We start from the raw sequence: 23399 nt of genomic DNA on the forward strand, positions 1-23399 counted from the left end.
CCAAAACTGTCATGTTCAAAATGTAGTCTGGGACCACCTCATGATAGGGATAGGACAGCAAGAGACACTAGACACACATTGGTAAAGCATGAACATTTGTATTTAATTTACATTTTGACAATTTGCACATAAATAACAATGTAAACCAGTACGTAAACATACGATAGTTTGTTGTTCTAGCAAAGTAAAAAGCCAATAACTTTGGTCAGTTTTAACTTTTTGAGGGGAAAAAAACAACAATAATAAAACCACTGTTGATTGTGGGCTCAACATTCACATGTAAGAGGCCTGAGAGGAAAGGAGAGTTGGTAAGAGAAGCAAGAAGTCTCTGTGAAAACCCTCCGGCTGCACAGCACGCACAGGAGGGAAGGAACCCTGCTCATTGGAAGTGAAACTTATTTGGTGTCAATGTCAGCCCTGTTAGGTTTGGTCCTTAGTTACAGCAACAGACCAGTAAGGCTCTTGGGTTTCCCTGGATGACCTGATGATTTTCTCTGTTCAAGTTGATAGTAGTTAAAGTGAACTCAATGCTGAGCATGGAAAATAGACTGGAGAGTGATGGGTTTGTATTCAGGAAGGAAGGAGAAGTAAGCAAGAAAACATAGTTGGTAGAGAACAATGAGTTTTATTTCTGTGACCTGACTGACATACTGTGGTGGCAAAACCAGCTGTCTCAGATGCTCATTAAAAAACCCAAATGATGTATCTTTCTCCCTATTTGCTACATGGTCCTTACCTCTGCACCAAGGCCCTCCAGGTCCCTGGTAATTAGGCAAGGGTGCACCATGTGATAGTGAGCTCATCAAGTTTTAAGCAAAGTCTCAGAAATTGGTTCTTTTGCTCTTAGAAAAGTAGGTTCTTTTACATGGCTTGGCTCACAATGTAAGTGGTTATAAATATATATATATATATACACACACACAAGGTATAGTGGTATAAATAGACTTATAAATAGATATCACTCTTTGCTACACCTTGAACGCCAACAGGTAATCTTTGGGCTTAGCAGAGTAAAAGATAGAATGACCCGTCTATCTTTTGGGAGCATAACTGCTCAGTTTCTCCTCCAGAGTAGCAAATCATGAGAGAAGACATCACTTCCTGCACTACTGGACACATTCAATGAGGTAACTGTTGTTGAACAACTTTGCAATGCCCTTTCATCTTCTATTAAATTAACTATAAAATGCACAAACACAAATACTGAGAAAATCTTGAGCTTTACAGCAAAAATACAATTGATGTGTTGGGGATAGGAATGTTCATTACCCGCTTTAAAACTAAGATGACCAAAATACCCGTTTGTTTGTTTTTAAGCATGGCCCAACCCTATCTACATCAAATCCTTCCTGGTAGAGCACCACCTTTGTGCAATTTTGACATTGGAAAACAAAACAAAACAGAATCTAACCAAACGACACCCAAACTCAAAGCCCTAAACTTCACGTACATGAAACCATCTGCTGCAGGACAGATTTGCAGTGGTTTTATAAAACAAGGAATTTTTTTCTTCCTCTTCACATTTTCAGACAATACACTGGGATGCAGACGTCATGTGGCCACGTGAAATGGTCATATGACATTGGGGATGAGACAACCCTACATTTTTGGAGAGACAGGTTGGTCAAAGCCTTCCTACCACCATTTTGGTAATGGAGGGGGTGGTGGCGGGAATTACCAACGGAACCATAAAAGACTCCTTTTCTTGTTTTTTTTACTTAAGTTATTGCTGGGCAATTCTGCACACATACCCCCAAGTGATATAACGTTGTTCAAACGATATGATCCTATGTGTTAATATATCTACTATGAAACTTTGGCAATACCAAAACCTCATTTTCAAGCCATTATTATATAAGTTGACTGAAGTCACATGTTTGTCTATGAAATCTTAGGTACTTAAACAGATGTGCAGAAATTATCTACAAAGAATGGCCACTAGACAAGAATACAACATTTATATTCAAATTACAAAGAATCTTTCCAGTCATTGTAAACTTTTTTTAATTATTGCTTTTTGAAAGATAAACTGTGTAATAAATTATGAAGGATTATCATTGAAAAAATAATTATGGCTAGGCAATAGTCTTAGTAAAAGGAAAGCTATGCAAACATACCCACACAAATATTTAAAATACACAGGCTCAAATATATAGACAAGGGTGTAAATAAGTATATATAATATGTATATATGTATATATATAGAGAGTCTTTGCCTCGTTTATGCCCTGAGATTTTGGTAACTTTGGAATCCTTCTTCAATTCCAGAGAGGCGAAGGGGAAGTCTCTGCCGTCAGGAGAGTGATGCAGATCTGGAATCGTGTACAAGCAATTTGCTACAGGCACCCTGACTTGCCAAGTCATAACTTAAGAAACAAAGCAGAACACTTGCTTTCTGACAATGTTAAGGATCCGTCGGCTCGACGGTTTCTTGTTTGACCCTTACAGGCACCAGAGGTAGTGGATTGCTGGGAGGCAACTTCATGAGGGCCAGGTCTGAGGACTCATAGAGGCCGCACCCCGAGGACAGGAGTCCGTTCCCCATGTTTCTTTGCAAAGACACTTTCAGACCAGTTTCTTCTTTCTCTTTCCTAACCATAGCCAGAATTTCCTTCTCTACCACCGAGGTCACGTCGATGTTGTCCTCCACGTCCTCAAGCCGGTCGGCATTGTCACTGATGTCAAACTTCTCGATCTCTTCATTGATTCGGGCCAGGTCCTCCGAGGGCAGCCCCGGGCCCGGGGCGGCAGGGCAGTTACCGTTCAGGTGGACCCTGAGGCTGCAGAGATGGATGTAGCTCTTGCGGCACTGGGCACACTTGTGGGGCCGCTCCCGGGTATGGAGCCGCTTGTGCAGCTTCAGGTGCACAAACTGGGTGAACTTGGCAGGGCACACCTTGCACTGATACGGCTTTTCTCCAGAGTGCAGTCGCAGATGGGTTTTGAGATTGCTGGTGCTGCTAAATCTCTTGTGGCAGACCTACAGTGTGGACAGGGGGCAGTGAAGAGACAGGAAGACTGGAAGGTTAAGAGTTGCCAATGGGAGGGGCAGGCTGACAAGCCCACACCCAACAACCGGGGAGGCCTGCAGTCTCCCCGCAGTATCCAGGGAATGGTGAGCAAACAGTGGATGAAGGCATCCAGCTCACAAGCTATTTATCCCCTGCTATGTTCCCACCCATTGGAAGCTGGCTGTGTCATTACCACACTTTTAGCCACAGAGCACACCACGGCAGCCTGCGGCGAGGCAGAGCTCTTGTGCTGTTCACACTACAAGCTACGTGGGATGGGAGGGGAATTCTATGGGTAATCTCTACAAAGATGAGAAGTTCTATCCAGAAAACACGACCCACCTGGCACTCATGTGGCTTTTCTCCTGTATGTACCAGGTAGTGTTTCTGCAGGTGGGCGAGCTGGGTAAAACCCTTGTTGCAAGTCTGGCATTTGAAAGGCCGTTCTCCGCTGTGCACTCTCAGGTGGACCTGTGAACGAGCCACGTGGGTTAGTTCTGCTGTGGAGGCGAGACCGACCACCCAAGAGCCTGCTTCATGACCCAGGTGTGCATGATGCAAGCACTGTTTGAAAAAGCACCAAGACTATGTTGAAGAGAACAAGTCAAGCCTCAGAGTAGTCAGAATGCTCTCTTTTGCTTGAGGTAGAAGAACAATCACAGGGACTAGCAAGGACATCACAATGATCTAGCCTAAACCATACATTTTCTTTAATATCTTATTTATTTGCAAGGGGAGGGGAGGGGAGGAGGAGAGAGAGACACACACACACAGATAGACAGAATGGGCACACCAGGGCCTCTGGCCACTGCAAATGAACGCCAGATGCATGCACCACGCTATGCATCTGGCTTTACTTGGGTCCTGGGGAATCAAACTCCCGTCCTTAGGCTTTGTAGGCAAGTGCCTTAACCACTGAGCAATCTCTCCAGCCCTAAAGCCCTACATTTTCATTCTTGGGGTACGAAACTTGTTTGAAGCCACAGGGCCAGAAGTGCCCAAAGCAGAATGGACAGGGCCCAGACCCAAGCCCATTCATGTTGCTGGAATGGGGTCTTATATATAACCCCATGGCCAACTGAGCACACCGCCGTCTGGAGGCCTACCTTTAGATTAGAGAGCTGGCCGAAGGTCTTGGAGCAGACATTGCACTCATACTTGATCTTGCCGTTCTGTTTCTTCAGTGGGTAGGGCAGGGTCTTGTAGCCTGTCATGTTTCTCTTGTTTTTAATGAGATTCATGGCCTCGTCGCCGCCGGGAGCCGCCATCACCGCTGAGGTAGCTTTGGGTTGTACCACGTGTTCTGATGTGGCCGCCGTCCCCGCGGTCGGAGACCCACTGGTGGGGCTGCAGGTCTTGTCCTTCATGCTGGCGGCGGCCCCCGCGAGGGAAAAGGCACTGTGGGGGGCTGGCACCAGCACCTCTCTGGGATGCTCGGGCGGAAGCAGCCTCCGGGCTCCATCCGAGGGAAGAGAGCCGGGGAGGGAAGGCGGGTGCAGCACGGGGTGAGGCAGGTTGCCCCCGCTGAGGAGGTTACTGTAGACAGGGTACAGCCTGGGGAAGAGGCCGAAGTTGCTGATGCCATTGACGTTGCTCAAGCCATTACAATTCATGCCGTAGGGGGGCAGCAGGAACTTGGGGTAGTGAGCATTGTAAGAGGGGATGAAAGCGGGTGGGAGATGGGGAGCAGCAGGTGCGTAGCCAGGGTAGGAGCCCAGACCCTCGGTGCCATAGGGCACGTTTAAGTAGGTGTAGGAGTCCCGGTGTTCTTGGGGGCCCGGGGCCAGGGGTGACACTGTGTTCCCCGGGCTGCCATGCGGACTGCAGCTCTTGAGGCTCTGCTCGGGGCTGCTTCTTGCCGAGGGACTTGGGGTTGTGGAAGACGGGAGCGGGGAGTGAGTAATGTAAGTGGGTCTCTCCATCCCATACCCCAGGGATGCTTTCAAAAAGTCCTCGGGCAGAGGTGCCCGGATGGGGTAAACAACCCTGGGGTAGAAGGGCACGTCGGGGCTCCCATTTTTTCTAAAGCTGTCCATGTCCTTTTCTGCAGGGAGGGGTGAAATGTTAGAACGGTACAAGTCCTTCCCTTTGCAGGGGTTGGAGTCCAGGCGCAGGATCTCTTTCACGCTGTACTCTCTCTTTGGGACATGCTTTGGGTTGAGTTCATGTTTCTCAGCGCTCGGTTGCTTTGGGTTGCTCTGAGTTTGTGCTGAAATAAAGCAGAGGGCAGGTCAGTCAGTCACAGGGCTGCGGAGAGCTGGAGTGAAATCATGGAATGGGAGCCGGGGGAGCTCCTTCCTCAAGAAACCCTGAGCAGCAGCTGGCAACACAAAGGACAGACACCTGGCGGGAAACGCCTCTGCCTCGCACTCCAGAGGGCTCGGGCCACCCACTCAGCAGCCTGGCTCCATTTCCTCCAGGGCAACAGGACAACAATGACGGCCTCCACCCTGTGAACAGCACCATTGTGTTTTTTTTTTTTTTCTTTGTTATTTTTTTTTGAGGTAGGGTCTTGCTCCAGCCCAGGCAGACCTGGATGGAATTTACTATGTAATCTCAGGCTGGCCTTGAACTCAAAGTGATCCTCCTACCTCAGCCCACTGGGTGCTGGGATTAAAGGCGTGTGCCAGCATGCCAGGCAAACAGCACCTTTTGGATGGTCTTGTTTCCATTAGTACAAACTTTCTGATAGAAAAGTGCTACTCAAGCTAGAACAAGATAGCATTTATTAAGATGGGGTGGAAAAACACTGGGGTGGGAGGTTGTCACAGGTTAATAAAAGTCATTCTGATGTTCACAGTTTGCCAAGAGGAAATCGGCACATGCTGCAAACTAGATGTGAAAGATTAAGACTGTTTCAAGTAATAAACCGTCATCAATTTTCAATTTGATTCTTGTTTAATGTGAACTTGATCAAACCCCATTCAAGCTGCCTATGCCACCTAGGTTAATGACATGGGTGTCCACTCCTTGGTGGCCATGGGCTGGCAACGCAAGCAGCATTTCACCAACGTTCTGGTCTAACCAGGCTCTCTGAGCTGTCTCTTGGAATCACGAGGTTTGACTGTCACCTCTGCCAAACCACAACAGGTACTTCCTGAGCCAGTTCAATTACTTACAGCACCAAAGAAAACAGAGGCAGATATGAGGAAAGCATTTACTCCCAGAGAGAGCAGGAGGATCCCAGACTATCCATACCTGGCCAGCCCTATTGCACAGGTCTGATGAAGCCTATAGAAAAACACTATTCAGGAAGGGGTAACCCAAAACCTTCCTTGACCAAAGATAACACATCAGATGCTAGTGTGATGCTACGGCCCTGGTTCCTGGGGTGCTCACCCATCAAGAACACCTGCCCTGGGGTAGAATGAGGGTATCAGCAGTAGGTGATGGAAGCCAGGCTCTCGGCCTCTGCATGGAACACAGGGCAGTTTGGGGATGATGTTGAAGCCATTGTACAAGTATCCTTTATTGTCTTATAAAACAGCCTGCTTGGCTCAACAGAGAAGGAACTTCAGCATTGCCACCTGATAGGTCTAAAGAACTCCAGAACTACCCTTCAAATCCATTCTCCAGGCTGACAGGCTGGAGGGATTCGATCCTCTTGGAAAGCCCCTCAGAGGTCGTTATCTCCTGCCGGCTGTTATCATTTACTCCTGGGCAGGCAGAGCCCCAGAATAAACACAGTGGACAACACTATCAGGGAAGATGCTGATGGGGCAGTGATGGAAAGCTTGCTGAGGGAGAGCGATTTCTCAAGCCACTAAACCAAAATAAATATCCCCTTATCGGGCCAGTATCAGTCTTTCAGTGAGGCCCAGCAGTCAGGAAGTTCAAATTGTCACTTTTGTTTTTTAAAGCTGAAATGGTAAAGGAAGAGAAAGACAAGGAAGCTGGAAAACTGATAGGCAAGGCATCTCACAGCCACAGGAAAGAATTTACCAGGGGTGAAAAGAGAATGGCTTTGGAAGTTTACCTGGGAAAGAAAGGAAGAAAAGAAAAGAAAAGAAAAGAAAAGAAAAGAAAAGAAAAGAAAAGAAAAGAAAAGAAAAGAAAAGAAAAGAAAAGAAAAAGAAAGAAAGAAAGAAAGAAAGAAAGAAAGAAAGAAAGAAAGAAAGACCGGGGGGAGGGGGGGGGAGAGAAAGAAAGAAGGAAGGAAGGAAAACTACCCTGTTAAGTTTGTACCATTTTAATGTTAGAAATTACATCTAAGTCTCATACTTTGTTCAGTGGCCTCAATACTCACATAGCTTTAAAACTCAGCAAATTAAAGTCCTGAGCATAAGGATGTAGGTTCACTCCCAGCACTGCCCCACATTAAGTCACGTGTTCTTTGCAAGCACCTTAATTTAATTCACTTATTGAAGGGAGGCAAAGCTCATGATTGGGTCAACATACAAACAAAAGGAAAAACTTTCATGTTCAGTGCAAAATTCTTGTCTAATAAACGTGTGTCATCTCCAACTTCAGTGAAGCAGGCATCTTATGCTAAAAGAATATTCCAGCCAAATGTGAGTGTCTCGGAAGAAGATTCTATAGTTGGAGATTCTGGACTCCATGTGAAGGTACACTTTTAAAAATCCATCCTTCAGCAGCTGAGTAATCAGGGAAGCTGGTGTCATTTCTGACTCTCGCACTCAGCAAAAGCTCAAGTTAACATGAAAAAGAAAAATCAAGATGTGTTTTTGTTCTTAAATCTTAAATGGCTGTAGGCGGACGGAGTCATTTCAAGAGTGAACTGACTCCGAGGGCTCTGAATGGCTTAATTATGCCGACTCACATTTTCGATCTATAATAAGAACCCTGAAGACTGCAAGCAAGAACCTGGAAGTGCTGCAGGAGCAAAACAAAGTCGGTTTTCAACTGAAACTGAGAATGCAGATTAACATTTAGAAGTCTATAATTTGGTCAATTGTTTTCTAGATGGGTTACTTAGATATATAGCAAAAAAGTACCAAGAAATTGGGGGCAGTAGGAGCTGAATTTAATAGTCCTTTTCCATTCCCCCCCCCCCCGCAAGTGGGGTCTTGCTCTAGTCCAGGCTGACCTGGAATTCACTATGTAGTCTCAGGCTGGCCTCGAACTCATGGCAACCCTCCTACCTTGGACTCTAGACTCTAGAGTGCTGGGATTAAAGGTGTGCACCACCATGCCTGGCCCATCTTTTCTTTTTTAAAAAGTTCTGGCCACTTTCTTTCTGTCATTTACTCTTTATTCCTTCTCTCAGTCCTCACCACAACAGAGGTCCTCCTGGGGCACAGGCCGCTGCCGCGCATTCAGTATGGAACCCAGGACAACTCACCGTGGACACACAATCCTCCTATTAGGCCTGATGAAATAGTGGAAATTTTCCTGATCAGAGTCTCAATCATCAGCGGCCACACCTGAGCTAACAGGTTTCACAATCGGCGGTAGGCTTCTGGTGTGACTGCCTATTGTTAATCCCAGTCTTGTCTACCTATGGGAGGAAGGAGGGGGACTGGCACATGCTGACCCACTACTTAGAAAAACGGCAAAAGTCAGAGAAGGACCTCTTGCAGGGACAAAGGCATCATTCCACAGTATGTGGGGAAGTTGCCTCTCAACAACAGCGAGAAACACTTGGGCCAGGCATGGTGGCACACACCTGTAATCCCAGCACTTGGGAGGCGAAAGCAGGGGGATCAGGAGTTCATGGCCATTCTTGGTTACATATTGAGTTTGGGGTCTGCCTGGGCTACATGACACCCAGTCTCAAACAAGCAAACCAAAAAAGCTTAAATCATAGTGTAAAAAAATCCCTTTCATTGAGGGAATAAAAATATTAGGTCTTTTAACTTTTCTGTCACTGGCATAGGATGAAGAAGTGTACAGATAGGTTTCTTCATGGTTGTTTTGAAGGAGGGGTATATGTGTCACTCTAGTAGACTTAATCTTTAAACCCACACACATACCACCCCAAGAGCTGTCTCTGATTCCACAAATGATGGATCTCAGGAAGTGGCTTTCTATGCCTGGAACATAAGAGGCCAGCAGCTTATCTGCCCAGTTGATGTCCTGGTAGAATGTACGTTCCAATATGGAATGGGATTATGATCAAATCACAGTACTCTCGTGCGTGAAAAATCTTTTTTTTTGGGGGGGGGGATGGTTTCTCAAGGTAGGGTCTCACTCTAGCCCAGGCTGACCTTGAATTCACTATGTAGACTCAGGTGGCCTTGAACTCACAGAGATCCTCCCACCTCTGCCTCCAGAGTGCTGGGATTAAAGGTGTGTGTCACCAAGGCTGGCTTCTTTTTTGGGGGGGGGAGGGAATCTTAATAAGAAGAGTGTAAATTCCATTAGAACTAAACCATGTCTTTGTGCCTTTGATCATCAGCCCATAGTGTTGGGCCAGGTGCATCTAGATGTCAAAATGGCACCAGATGCGTTTGGTTCTAGGGGACATGTCATAGTCTCAGAGAAGTAGGAGGCCCAGGGAGAGGAGCTACCTACCACCTTTGATCAGAATAGACCATACCCACCATGCTCATGTCAGAAGCCAGTTCTCCCCCAAACACACTAAGCTGTGTTAAGGGCCCTGGACACCAATCTTACAATGTGGGCAAGATGTTGAAACTTCACATTTTCAGAAAACTGCAAATATAGTCCTGAGACTCTGAACAGTGGAATGAACTCTAGAGAGCTAGGCAGCTTGAGTGTAACTAGGGTAGGTAAGTGGTTTGTTAGCTGGTCCTAAAGTTGAAGGCAAAATTCCAACTTGTAGCAAAATTAATTATGATAAAATTAATACTTATTTCAAATGTCCCAAAGATTAAAAAAGTGTGAACTAAATTCAGGTTTCAGAAAAAACAAATGAGATAGCATATTGAAAATTGGGGCCAGCTAGGCATGGTGGTACACACATTTAATCCCAGGACTCGGGAGGCAAAGGTAGGAGGATTTCCATGAGTTTGACTTTACTCTGAGACTACACAGTGAATTTCAGGTCAGCTTGGACTATAGCAAGACCCTACCTTGAAAACATACACATATACCCCATGGTCTTTAATACCAATGTTCGAGAGTATGAAGTAGGAGGATCACTGTGAATTCAAGGCCAACCTGAAGCTACAGAGTGAATTTCAAGTCAACATGGGCTACAGTGAGACCCTACCTCAAAACAAACAAAAAAAATTAGGTAAAAGGAAATTCTTTTTTCAAAATGTTTCCTTAAATTTGAAATCAAAATAAAAAGTTTAAAAATTTCAGTAGTTTTAATTTTTGAGTCAAAAGCTCATTTTCAAAAAATGTTATAAAATTCAGCAGTATAGCCCAGAACAAACAATCATAATTATTTATCAATTATTTTTAAATTTATTTATTTATTTGGGGGTGGGAGAGAGAGAGAATGGGCATGCCAGAGCCTCTAAACCACTGCAAACCAACTCCAGATGCATGCATCACCATGTGCATCTGGCTTAAATGGGTTCTGAGTTGAACCTGGGCCCTTAGCTTCAAAGGTCAGTGCCTTAACCGCTAAGCCATCTCTCTAGCCCTGTATATCAATTTTTAAATTATCCATAAAGACTACTTGAGGATGACTAAAATAAAAGAGCCCTTTGTAGAGAGAGGTCATGACAGCAGTTTTAACCCGATAAAAAAGTAAAAGCTTATAAACCGAAGGAACTGAGAATCTGTTCAAGATAGTAGTAGGTGGTTACCGTAATACTGATCAAGAGGTCAGATTAATTCATTTTACCATAAGGAAGGAAGCTAAGATATAAAATCTTTAGTGTTATTCATTTAGAATAGTTGAAAAAATTCTGACAAGTGTTTTTCTCGAAATCATCTTCAACATCAGACCATGACTTTAGGTTCTCATGTACGTCTCCACAACCATTCAATGCCCACTTTAAGTAGATAAACAGATACCAATAAGGGACTCTAGCTGGCATGTTAATCACATCTGGATCAATTCCTATTAGGACCCCAGCCACCCTTTTTGCACAAGTTAAAATTGCAAATACCTATTTCTTCCTAAAACTTTCTGAACTCAACATTCAAAGTAACTCACAATGTTCATTATTTTAAGATAATAAAGTTTCAAAATAAGGAATTGGGACTAAAAAAATGTTTTCTTCTTCCTTGTCTCTAGTTTAAGCCACCTACTTAGTCCAACAGATGAAGCCTTATAATTAAACAACATGTTATTAGCTCATAGGCCAGAGCTGACATTACTGACATTTTTAGTTTATTTTTATTTTTATTTTTAATTTTATTCTTGTCTGTAATCCACTTACTGAGATTCATCACCGTGAGCTCTCCAGGATAAGGGTAGTGGAGTCTTTCAGCAAAGTCCCGACAATACCACACAAGAAGTTCCTGGTTGGCAGGGATGGGCTTAATGGTATAGAAGTAGATGTTCATTCCGTTCTGACACGCAGCCAGGCTCTGCTCCCGGGCAGAGTGCGCAGGGTTCACGTAGCGCATCCAGTTGCTCTTCTCCTCGTCGAAGCCATCAATGAAGTGGTGGAGTTCCCCTCGGGAATAGATCTGTCCCAGAGAGAATACATGTGAGATGAGAAAGCGGGTGAGCACCAAGTCGTGGAAACCATCCCCAACACCTGTCAGAGAAAACACGGGCAAGCGACATGTATGATCCTGCCCCCATTGCCTAGTTAGAAAATGAAATGCTGGGTTTGACAGGAGTCATTTTGAATCAGCAGGAAGGAGGATGGAAACAGGTAAGACACACTTTGTCTGACACCTTTTCCATTTCAGGTTTAGCATCTTTTCACGTTTGGGAGAAAACAGCAGAAGAACGAAACACAGTATCATTGAAGGCACAGCTTCAGACCTATGAAACCACCACAGAACCACTTTTGCTACAGCAGTGAATGGGCACCTCTTCCCTTTAGTTCCGACCGTGCTGGCCTTTAGGGCTTTGAGTCACTGGGTAGCCGAGCTGGCCCAGGACTCAAACTGCATCTCAGCCTTTTTGAGGGCCTCTGGACTTGCCTTTCTCTACACCCCCGCCTGGGGCTCTGACTATGCAAACATCCTCCACCCCCAACCCACCAGTGCTCCGGTGACACTTGTTGAGGAACCCTGCCTTTTTGTGGAAGCACTGGGTGGGGCAAAGGTGAACTTCACCTGCCGCAACAAAGGGAGCCATGGGCACAGAGGCCAGTTTGGCAGTGCACGGAAGAGTCACTTTTCCTCTTGTGCTTCTCCTGCCAGCCCGAGGAGGGAAGAGAGCTCCCCTTATCTGTGAGGCGGCTGGCTAAAAGAGCAATGAGTTAGGGCTTTAGGAAGCAGAAGAAGTGCGAAGTTCCTTCAAAGGCAGCACATAAAGAAAGTCTGTCCTCCAGCAACGCTACCTCTGGCTAACAGATGTACTGGGCACTCGGGAAAGAGACAGGGTTAAGAACAGGGAAAAATCAAGAGCTACACACTTACTGGAACAAGTGACAAGCACACTCCTTATTCTCCCACAGAAAGTCCCTCTCTGTCCAGACCCAAGAGCTTTCCTTTTCCTTATCCATACAGTCATACCTGGTCATCTGTAACTCCTGTCTCCAAGTGGCAGAGATTGTACTCTAACAGGACAGCAGGCTATTGCTCTATCCTTAGTCACACAGCGACTATGATAGCCTACAGATTGGTGCTGTTGTGTTCAAATGTCATCAGAAACAAAAAGGAACTCTGTCCCTTTAACACAGGCAGTAAACACCAGAATCACTTTCTTTTAAGAGTAACTTCCTGTAAATTGTGAAGGGGGAAATACATGTGGCTTCATCAAAGCAGCTTGTGAGAGCTTTTGCGGTGTATTTTGTTAAGAGAAAATGGAACAAGACTGGGTGAATTCAGCTATCAAGAGGGGTTTTCAAGTTTGTTTACTCTGATGTGCAAACTTCCAGGAACATGAGGTTCCATCACTCTTGCACTCTCTGCTAGGGCGGAAACTGCTTTCTAAAGCTACAGGTATTCGGATTCCAGTCAGCTTTCCACGGACTACAATTTACTGTCTCCTCATTTAAAATCAGTCCTGTGGATGCCATGAAGTCACAAGAACCTCCCCACATAAAAAAAAGCACATACGCAAAATGAATGCTGCCGCCTGTCTCCTCAATGCATTTCCATCTATTATCAAGAAGATTAAAAACGTGCTGACTCATAGTACAGTTACAAGAAATGTGACTGATTCCTCAACTTGAACATCTCGTTGACTGTGTAATTTGCATGAAACTTTTTCTTTCCTTACAACAGATGTTCATATTTCTCCCAGCAAAATCAGAATGCTTTTTAACATGTGAAGGGTTATCTCCTACAATATTCTTCACATGTGTACAACTAATTGAAATAAATTCTCCCAAGGTACATCTCTCAAGTTATTTTCAGTGAATCTTTAACAGAGACGGTCCCCGCCCCATGAGTGATGCTTAGGTATGTATTGCCTGTTTTTTCTCCTTTCAAATGACCACAAATCAATGACATATGCCAGATTGTCATTAATTCATACCTTTTGATGCCAAGAATAGTATATCTCTATGACTCACACCTGAGAAGAGCTTATTGGTAATAAAGACAAAAATGCCTTTATTATTTTTCCACTATTAAGTCATATAGTTAATATATTTCCATTCTATGTAATTACCAGTTAAAAACTGAAAACACACAATTCTCAATAAACATGGAATTAATTTTCTTTCACTTGAGAATTAGTAAAATGAATTTTTGTAAACACAAAATTGCTTGGATTTAAAAAGAAAAATCTCTTAGGAATAGGTGCTTAGTAATTCCTGAACAGAAGTCTTTAATGACACTTCTCCAAAAGATATGAGGAATTTAGGCAAAAATATGAGCCAAAGCAAACATCACCCAGTTTGGGTTATTACCATCAGCTGATTCTTCAAAGAATTCAGATAACTTTCATTTCATATAAGTGTACAAAACACTACTTATTAAATTTATATAAGAATCACCTTGTTCTCTTGTGAAGAAAACTAACATTCCGGTGTTTTTAAAAAAATATTCTAGCAAAACTTATGATTGTGTGTATTTTCCGTATACTATAGGGGTAACTTAGTCAATTGTAATTTTTTCTGGCATAGATGGATTTAAATAGGGTGGGGTTCTTCTCCATTCTTAACTATTTTCGACCCATTTCTCTTCAGAATCATTCATTTATAATAACTCTTCCATTCAACTAAAGTTAACTCAGCAAGAAATCAAAAAGGGGTGAAATCTAAGGCTCACTGACTCATTACTACTCCCTTGCAGAGGAATGCAAATGAACCTACCCTTGAAGTGAATAGCAAACTGTTTCCTTTCATCACAAAGCTGTAGTGAGTTGCACAATTCAAGATTCACGTACAGTCCATAATCTCCACCACTAGCCACCTATAGCTTGTATTTCTAGGCCAAACATTGATTCAACCAATTTCATCTCAGAATTCCATGTTTTCTGCTCTGTATAAGTTTTGTTTTTCTACCCCAGTACTGAAAAGCCTTGACAATGTTTCTTTACTTACCCGCCAAAAATATTTCCTGTTGGCATTCTTGGGAACTGTGTCATTAGTGTAGATTTCACCTATCAGAGGTCCAAACCGTGTTCCTTTTGGGATGTACTCCTTGCTAACCACTCCAATCACCTGAACGGATAAAACATGATATCATTGCATTCAGTGAATTAAACTGTCAGGGGAGTATCCCTAATCAACAATGGAAGATAGGCCTACTTATGTCCACACAATTAACAGCAAACTTCACCAAAGGCAAAGATCATCTGTTAGTGCCTCAGAGCTGAGCAAATAATCAAGCATTAAAATAGTCCAGGGGGTTATTCTCCAGTGATTGAGGTTATTTTTTTCTTTTTATTATTACTTTTCCTGTTATAAGATCAGAAAAGATAACCATTTCTGCTCTAAGAGAATAAGACAGCAGAATTTGATGGTTAATATTAGATCATTCCTTCCCTTCTCCTAGTTTCCTAATTCTCATTCTCCCTCAAACCATAAACATAGTGTGCTTGAGGGGAATCAAACAGTTTTAACCTCAAAAACCAAAATAATGCTCTTTGGTTGTTCCACAGAGGCCATAGGAACCAGAAACCAAACACATTATGGGTTTTTTTTTTCATTCCAGATGAGGTTTCCCCCCTCCCCCTCATAGCCTGTAAGGTCTCTTAACAGAAGAAACATCTTTCAGTAACTGCGTTTTTCTCTAACATCTACTCAACTGTGGTCAAAGTCACTCTTTGAAATGGAATTTGTATGGAGGAGAGCTGTGGGTTCTCAGATCTGACTGAAGGCATCGTGCATTTAGACTCTGAAGGGCCTTATAAAAGAAACATATTAACATGGCCAGTTCTTCCTTGATCTTAAGTTTCTTTGAGGGGATTAAAAGAAATCATCAACCATGAACCAGAAAGCACTTTACCCCTATTCAAAAGAACTCTGCGAGTAGTCCTTTATAGCATTTCATAGGTATAGTCTGGGTTTTTATTTTCTCACTTTCCCATTTTAACTTTCATCTGGTTCAAAACAGCCTCCAAATGACTTGTTGAATATTTTACTGAAGTGAACAAAGGGTGAGGCCAAAGATATTAATATTTTTCCACTTTTATTATTGTCCCTGATGTTTCCTGTATAATTTTGTGTACCTGAAATTTCAGGCTCAGATATGTGAATCAATGAGAGCTTAGACTGTTCACAGTGAAATCCAAGATTTTCTTTATGACACACACTGGTACCTTATTAAGTTTTACCAAGAATTTAAGCCTCAGTCTAATATGGATTTAGCATGCCTACATGGTTGGAGAGAAGCCAGTTTTTCTCATGTAAATTTCTTATCAGCCAATTATTTTTAAAATTTTACTATTTCATGTACAAGCTAATAGAGCATAGTCAAGACTAGGAAGACAGGAAAAAAGTTTCTATACTCAACACAAGTTGAAACAAGGTTGGTGAGTTAAGGATGTTATTTTTGGTCCTCTATGACTTTCTGGCCAAGGTCTGAAAAAAGCAGATGTTCATTTCATCTCCTCTTCCTATGCCTTCATTTACATCTATCTGTCCTTTCAAGATCAGTTCATCATTAGCAGTACTGGCTAGCAGCACAAACTACTGGGCAGAAGCAGTCCAGGACAGAGAACTTTGCGATAAAAAAATAGATACTCAGAGCTTTAGTGGCCCCCTTACTGTTCAGCCGCTTGATGTTTTAGACATTATTGAACTTAATTAACTTGGAAAACGAATGTACCCAAATTCTATGACACACAAATCATTAGACCTTCACATTTGAGTTATGATTCCCTAATATTAAAATGACAAACAGGCAAAACAAATAATGCCATTTGTTGGTGAGCCAATAATTAGCAGCTGATATTTTCAACATATCCACTTTAAAGCAGTAATTTTAAGCAAGGTACTCAACTGGTTTATCAACTTTGTTTTAAATTACAGTCTCTTGCAGACTAGGAGTCAGAGCCTGACTAACAAGGAGCATTACATCAAGTTCACAGTTTTCCTTCCAAATTGTCATTATTTTACAGAATGGGCCTCTTCAATTTCAGCTATTAATCTTATTACACTAAGAAAATACATATTTTCTTATCAACTAGAATCTTGTCCCTACAACAAGGGAATGTGGGAGAAGTTATGTATAAGCTATCTATAAAACAAAACTATAGGCCAGTTACTGGAGAAGACATACATCAGTATTGGAAGTACCTGCGGCCTCCAACTTCACAAATGCAATTGACAGGAAAGCCATGAGAGCTGTCAGGCATGGCCTGGAATCCCAGCTCCTCTGGAAGCTGAAGTGGAAGGCTGGCGAACCTGGGCAATCAGTAAGGCCTCAAGTTGAAGAATAAGGGGTGGTGGATAGGAAGACAGGCAGTGGAAGAGTTGTGTATGAAAATCCAAGTCCGACATAGTTAAAGAGCTTCACCAATGAGACAGAATGCTAACATTCTAAATGGCTAGTACACATAAACTAACACCTATGGATAAATAGAGACAAAATGACAATTTTGAGGGGTGAAGGGAATCCTATAGCTTATTAACCATCTGTCAATCACTAGGTGTGGTAGTGCACATTGGTAATTTCTGGCCCTTGGAAGGTTGGAGAATATCTGCCTTTCCCAGGCTAGCCTGGGAGATGTGCGTGTGTGTGTACTACTATATTCACTCCAAGTTCAGCACGCTAATAACACACAATAACACCTTCATTTCAAATCCATGCCTGAGGTAGTGTTTGAAGAAGAGATGAAAGCTGCAGTTCTGGTATTACGGTGCTTAGGTAGGTACTTTTCGGATGGGAATAGGAATCAAGGTTGTTCTTAATGGAAAGTAGAAAACCAAGCTACAGTCCTAAAAGATCAGAGGACTATCCTAGTCAATCCCATTATTCTCTCTGTGAAGCCACCAATTACAGAGGAACCTTGTGTGTGCTTTGAATTTCACAATGATAGAAGGACTAATTAGGAAAGTGCTCACCTAACTCAGGAAGGAAACTTCACTGGAACTGACCAGGGTCCTAAAGAATTATTGCTTAGGGATCTGCTGCTGTGTGCCTTTCATCAGGGACAGGATGTTGGGCTTGCGGGGCCTACGCTCGCAGAAGCCCCTCACACTTGCTTTTTGTGCTGAGCAGACCCTTATGCCACCTAGGCACATCTGTCTCTGTCAGTGGCCTCAGCTACAGAACACACACTATCTGCAGCCTGCAGACAAAAACCAGGGCTTCTTTTCAACTTTATAAAATGAAGATTTTTACAGCTCAAGATGAGTTGAAAGGGAGCGCCCAACCAAAGTCCGACAATAATATAGGTTAGTTTGCTTGTTTGTTTTAAGAGCAAACCGCTCCTTTAGAGACTAGGCAAGTCCACATAGAAAGCAGGGGTATTTTGAGCAGTAACACTCTGCAGGTCCTGAGCATCCTTACCTCAAATTTCATTAAGATTTTATTCCTAGCTATCCCTTTCCCCTTCCAGAGTCCCACTCAACAATAATGATTCATTCGACTAAAATACCACTTTAAATGGAATCTCTATCAAAAGGCCTAGAACTCTGTAGTGAACCAAGACTATCAATTTATAGTTCACCTCAATTTTAACAGTGGTGTTTGGGGAAGGTTTCCTTCACATGTTAAAGGAAATGCTTTGCTACATCAACTCCTAAATAAAAGAGTTGGAAGGTGGAATTGCATGTTATGGTAACATCTTTTACAGATGGCCTTCAATTAGAATAGATATTGAGTAAGTCTCCATGATCTGCCTGATATTTGTCAGCACTCAGGAGAGATTCACCGAAGAGCCACAGTGCCCCTTGAGGACAAGCAACCTCAGCTGACAGCAGAAACCTACGGAGGCACTGCTTCTGAATGACAAATGGGACGTTGATTTTTTTTGTAGTCAAGTACGTGTAGAAGATCATTTCATGAGGCTGAGAGGAAAATCCCCACAAAAGAGTAACTCATCAGTTAAAAAGTTACAAATGTTTTGAATAGGATGTCTATATTTGGTTTGAGTTCTGGAAATAGGAAGTAAGAAGTCTCATGAAAGGTGCAGGGTGGTTCCAAGCCAAATCTATAAAGCAAAGTTAAGATCAGAAAGATGGGGTGTGTATTTTGTTTTTAAACCAAGAAAATCTAAAGGTGCTGACACACTGCACAAATTCATAATGAAAAATGATCTTGTTAAAAAAAAATTCCCCAGGATGTTAGCACAGAGTACATCAAGTACCATCTTTTGCTATGAAAACATTTCAAGAGCAAGATAAATCAGGCAGAACTAAAAACTACACATAGACAGACTTCCCTATTTCCAGAGCTCATAGGATTTACAGAGCTAAGTGAATGACAATGTAACATTTCATCCGTCCTAAAAGCTTCTGTCCTGGAAGGGCTTCGCAGCTATCACACCCTCAGCGGCTCAGCTCCACTACCCTCTCTCACCACTTCAAGGAAGCTATCTCAAGGTTCAAAACAAGAGACAGCTTCAGGTAGTAGCTATTCCGTTTTGTTCCCTGGTTGCTTCAGTGATTAGGGACTGAAGAGGTGCTACCCCCACCCATTCAAGTGTTTCAGTTACATAAAAGATGGGGAAACAGGATTTTAAAAAACGTGTTATGAAGGACCCCCTTCAGAAGCATGGATAACTGTCTTTGATTCCTTAACATGCTGAAGTAGAAAGTCAAACATTCAGAGGCAAAAATACCAAGTCAGCTGCATAAAGGATGGGTGTGAAACATGTTAAGACTGATACCTAAAACCACAGTGACACCAAGAGGGGCCAGTGCAGCATGATCTAGAAGCATTTGGAGAAGTCAGAAGAACTTTGCTCCCAGTCCTCCTGCGCCTGGCTTTAACTATAGCCTTTGGGCAAGTGACTATATCTCTCTGAACCTTGAACTAAATGATCTAAGAGCATAACTTGACTGGGCTATGATTTTTCAGTCAAATGACGAAAACTGAAAAAACTTAAGAGCTGAACTGAGAAGAACACGGAAGGATAAAAAGGCAAATATGTCTCAGAGTGGGGAGCTTTATTTGTGTCCCAGTGGGCTGCAGAGGACAGAAGTGAACCTCACGAGCAGACCAAGGTTTAGTCAGATCTGATGCAGCAAAACACACTGTACCTTTTAAAGCCATACTCCAACCTTACATACCCAAACAAATGCTGTGCTGACTCCAAGGGCCACATACTAAGAGGCGTTCTAATAAGAGGAGAATTGCTTTCAGGAAGAGGTATAATTAAGGCCGACCTCTGGGGTTAAGTTTTTGGTAATAGTCTTATTCAATACAATTTAAATTTTGCTTTTTATAAATTCTAACACCATTCTCCCACAGGAAAACAAAAGTTGATGACCCTTAGTGAAACTCAGAATAGAATTGCTCTAGTTAATTTGATATAAACTGTGTGTCCCCCCCCCTCTCCACCACAAACAGTGAACTCAGACACACAAACAGGAAAGAGACAAAGTGTTTCCCAAACAGACTCCCGGATTCCTTCAAATGTTGTTCCTTAGGGAAGAAGGGGGAAAGTGATTTGACATGGCTGTATGAACACTGCCGCCAGCAAATCCGGGATTCTTACAACACACTGCTTTCCGAGCGCAGCAACAGGGCTGACAGTGGTAATGGTGATGGAGGGGAGTCAGCTAAAGGCTAGATTCCTTCCACTCAGCCCCCAGCAGATCAGGGAGAGTGAGCGACTACATTGGCTGAATTCTCAAAACAAGAGGTGGTTCTGGGAGTTCTTTCACAGCCAAACATCACGCCTAGCTATAATTGTGATATAAAAGGGTAAACACAAATCAGTTGCTCATTCCAAGTTTAGGTGTTCAGCCCCTTTGAAACAACAGAGAGTGTACCCACTTCAGAGGCCAATAAGGAATAGGCCCGCCAGCCCAGCCAGAGCAAAGGAGCTGGGGCAGATAAACAGTGGTTAGTGAAGTCACCCCAAAGGAGGACACTTTTACGTGACCCTCTTTTTGGTTTATACCATCACTTCAGTTCATAAACATGCCAAGGTTTTGAGAATAATTTTAGAAACCCAGCTAATAAACCTGGCTCATTAAAAAGCTGTCTAATGAACAAAGGGAGACAGGAAAAAAGAAAAACATTCTCTTCTAAGAAAATACGTTCTCCTTGAAAAGTTAATGTGTACAATGAATTTTTGTGGCAGTTTTCTGGAAGCACAGTCTCAATGGTGCCCACCTACTGTTGCAAGTAGGCTTTTCCAAGACGTGTCAATTTGCCAAAAGATTTAACTGTTTACTAATTAGTGTGGAAGGAACTCAAAAGAGAAAGCAATGGAAGAAGTGAGGAGAGGCATCAATATCTGCCAATGTGTAGAGACCTTCAGGGTTCTGGGAGACAGACTCCCCTCAAGGGCGAGGAGGGAGTGTAGTTGGCACCAAGGTGCCAGGACAGTTTTCAGCAATAAAGGCAAGCTTACCTCTTTGCTGTTGGCGGCATACTTGAAAAGCAGATTTCTTGGTAAGGATGCCTCTGCCTGAACAGAAGTCCCTCCATCGGCTCCAGCATCCCAGGGGTGGTCGTTCACGATGTACGTACACTTCTCTTCAAACTCGGCCTCAGTCCACAGAGTCATGTCAGCATCCTCCATGTCCATTTTCATGGTCTCCTCAGTGCCCACTGCCAACCCAGGAGACTGCACGGCGCTGGTAGAGCTACACTTGGGGGCAGCCTGGAAGAGAAGGGAAAGGCCTTTAATCCCCATTGTCCTGCCGTTCTCGGAGAGGCTATGACTAATGCTGGAGTCTGTAGACTTTCAAAGCAGATGCAGGGTTTGAACAGTTGAGCAAGGGCCAAACGCCACCGCCGCCGCCGCCGTGTAAGGTAGACTGTCTTGAAGAAGGTTGGGTTTAAAATCCAAGTCCTGGGCTTTGGAAAAAAAGGATCGTGGCAACCTCTTGGGACGAAGAAGAGCTACTTCCGACCCTCCGGGTGGCAGGGAGACGCAGTGGTGGGCACTGCAGTGTCTTGTGTCGCAGAGCGCCTGGGGTCATGGCCGCCAGACCCTCGGAGCTGTGGAAAAGCTGCCTCAGAGAAGTGTCACAAACAAGGGGAGGAAGAGGAAGGAGCTCCGTCTGCCTCTGAATGAAGCTAAAAATGGAAAGCGCGTGTGGGGCAGGAGCGGAACCCAGCCTTGCCTTTTTCCAAACTGGGAAGTCCGAACTTTCCCACCAGCTCCCAGCGAAGAAACAACTTTCAAAACAACCCGCTCGGGCGCCCAGCCCCGGGCCGCCGCGAGGGGCCGCATCCCGCCCGCAGCAGCATCCCGCCCGCCCGCAGCATCCCTGCGCCGCCCGCGCCCTGGACCACAGCGAGCGGAGCGCGGGCGGGCACCAGTGGTAAGGGGAGAGCGCCCGCCCGCGCTCCGGATCTGGGCTTCTCCAGCCACATAGGAAAAAGAAAAAAAGAATAATAATAATAAAAAAAAAAACCCAAACCTAAAACTGTTCAATAGAATTCCCTGAAGAGAATTCCTTTAGGAGCCCTCAGCTACAAATAGCTCTTTCCATTTAAATCTGAAGTTGTACAGATTCCCAGAAGTCACTGATGTGCCACAGTTTACTGTAACTGAAGTTAGAACAAATACAGGAGACCTTAAAGAACAGGCTTCAAGCACTCACACTCGGAAAAAGTGCTTCCCAAAGACAAAAAAAAAAGGTGGGGGAAAAAAGGTAAACAACCTTCCAAACGTGTTCCCTCCCAGACCTGTTCAAGAAAAACTGCGACCATGGGGTACTATCTCCATGTAATGAACACGCGCTGGTTGAAATGTAAACACAGCGCCGCGAGAGTCCCTAGGAGTGATTTTTTACATTTTCCCGAGTCTTCCCTAACTGTGATGCTCTGGCAAGAAGATGTGAAGTTGCCTTTAACTGGGTTACAACTTAAACTATCTTATCTTTACTTAGTGCCAACACGTAGGGCCCCTGATGACAAATGAAATGTTAAACTAGAGTACAATTGCAAAACCTTAAACCAACCCGGAATAGTTACTTTGTTGCCAGGGGTTGGGTGGGTGGTGGGCAGGAACTAACTAACTTCTGAAATTTCCATGAATTGACAATTATTACATCTGGAACTGAAAGGGTTAATGATTCATAGAGAAAAAAAAGTCTTATAATAATGTTTGACAGTACTCTGCGAACTAAAGCAGAAGCACGAGGGAGGAAAAAAAAATAAAAAGAAAAAAAAACTTTTCAAATCAGATTGAAAAATTAAAAAATAAAATCAAGTTCCTTACCAAGGTCGTACCCACACGTTTTTCCAAGCAAAGATCCAACATTGGAAAGCAGTGTCGCTCACGTTCCCCCTAAGTCCACATTGCCCCGCGTCCCTCCGGGTCCCCGCGCCCGCGCCGGCGCCGGCTCTGGCTCGCCCGCTCGCTCGCCCGGCGGGACAGGTGCTGCGCGCCGCTCGGGCCTCTCGGCGACACTGGAGCGCCGGGAGTCGCGGCCGCACTGTCTGTGCTCGCCACCCCGCCGGCTCGTCCCCTCCCCTCCCCGCGCTCCCCGCCCGCCGCCGCCGCCGCCGCCGCGGATTTCATTACCCACTGGTCTGATTCACTCCTACCAGCTGCCGGGCCGGGGCGTGGCCATACCTGCGGGGCCGGCGGGCGGGCGGGCGCGCGGGGCGCAGGGCTTTCCCGCGGAGCGCCGCCGCCGCCGCGCCTCCCTCCTCCCGCCTCCCGCCCTCGGCGCGCGTGCATTTCAACATTGGCTTCTCTGGACTTCCCTTTGCAGGCGCTCGCCGTCCACGTTCACTAGCGCTGCATTGTATTCTAAATACTCCAGATCGTCTAGCTTCCTGTCGAGGCACAGTAAAGGGGCGGGGTCGGGGGGGGGATGGGGGAGCAGGAGGTGTGGGTAGAGAAGAAAACTCTCC

At 44.3% G+C, this 23399-nt stretch overlaps 1 protein-coding gene across 1 annotated transcript; it reads right to left on the minus strand.

Annotated features, from left to right (window-relative positions):
- Positions 1-2124: 2124 nt before the first annotated feature.
- Positions 2125-22836, minus strand: Prdm1 (PR/SET domain 1). Its single transcript, XM_004660605.2, has 7 exons — positions 22759-22836; positions 20938-21189; positions 14507-14626; positions 11273-11525; positions 4118-5220; positions 3354-3482; positions 2125-2980 (listed from the first exon to the last, which is right to left on the minus strand). Exons 1-7 carry the CDS (start codon positions 22798-22800, stop codon positions 2405-2407), a joined length of 2475 nt encoding a protein of 824 aa, XP_004660662.1. The 5' UTR covers positions 22801-22836; the 3' UTR covers positions 2125-2404.
- Positions 22837-23399: the final 563 nt, after the last annotated feature.

Source organism: Jaculus jaculus, chromosome 7 (assembly GCF_020740685.1).
Source record: "Jaculus jaculus isolate mJacJac1 chromosome 7, mJacJac1.mat.Y.cur, whole genome shotgun sequence".
NCBI lineage: Eukaryota > Metazoa > Chordata > Mammalia > Rodentia > Dipodidae > Jaculus > Jaculus jaculus.

Bases quoted from the DNA above. Each gene is read 5' to 3' on its own strand.
- Prdm1 (XM_004660605.2), bottom strand. From the start codon at position 22,800: ATGTTGGATCTTTGCTTGGAAAAACGTGTGGGTACGACCTTG. The intron at 14,627-20,937 runs GTAAGCTTGCCT...TTATCCGTTCAG, and splicing joins ATGCCGCCAACAGCAAAGAG to GTGATTGGAGTGGTTAGCAA. The intron at 2,981-3,353 runs GTGGGTCGTGTT...TCCACACTGTAG, and splicing joins AAAAGCCACATGAGTGCCAG to GTCTGCCACAAGAGATTTAG.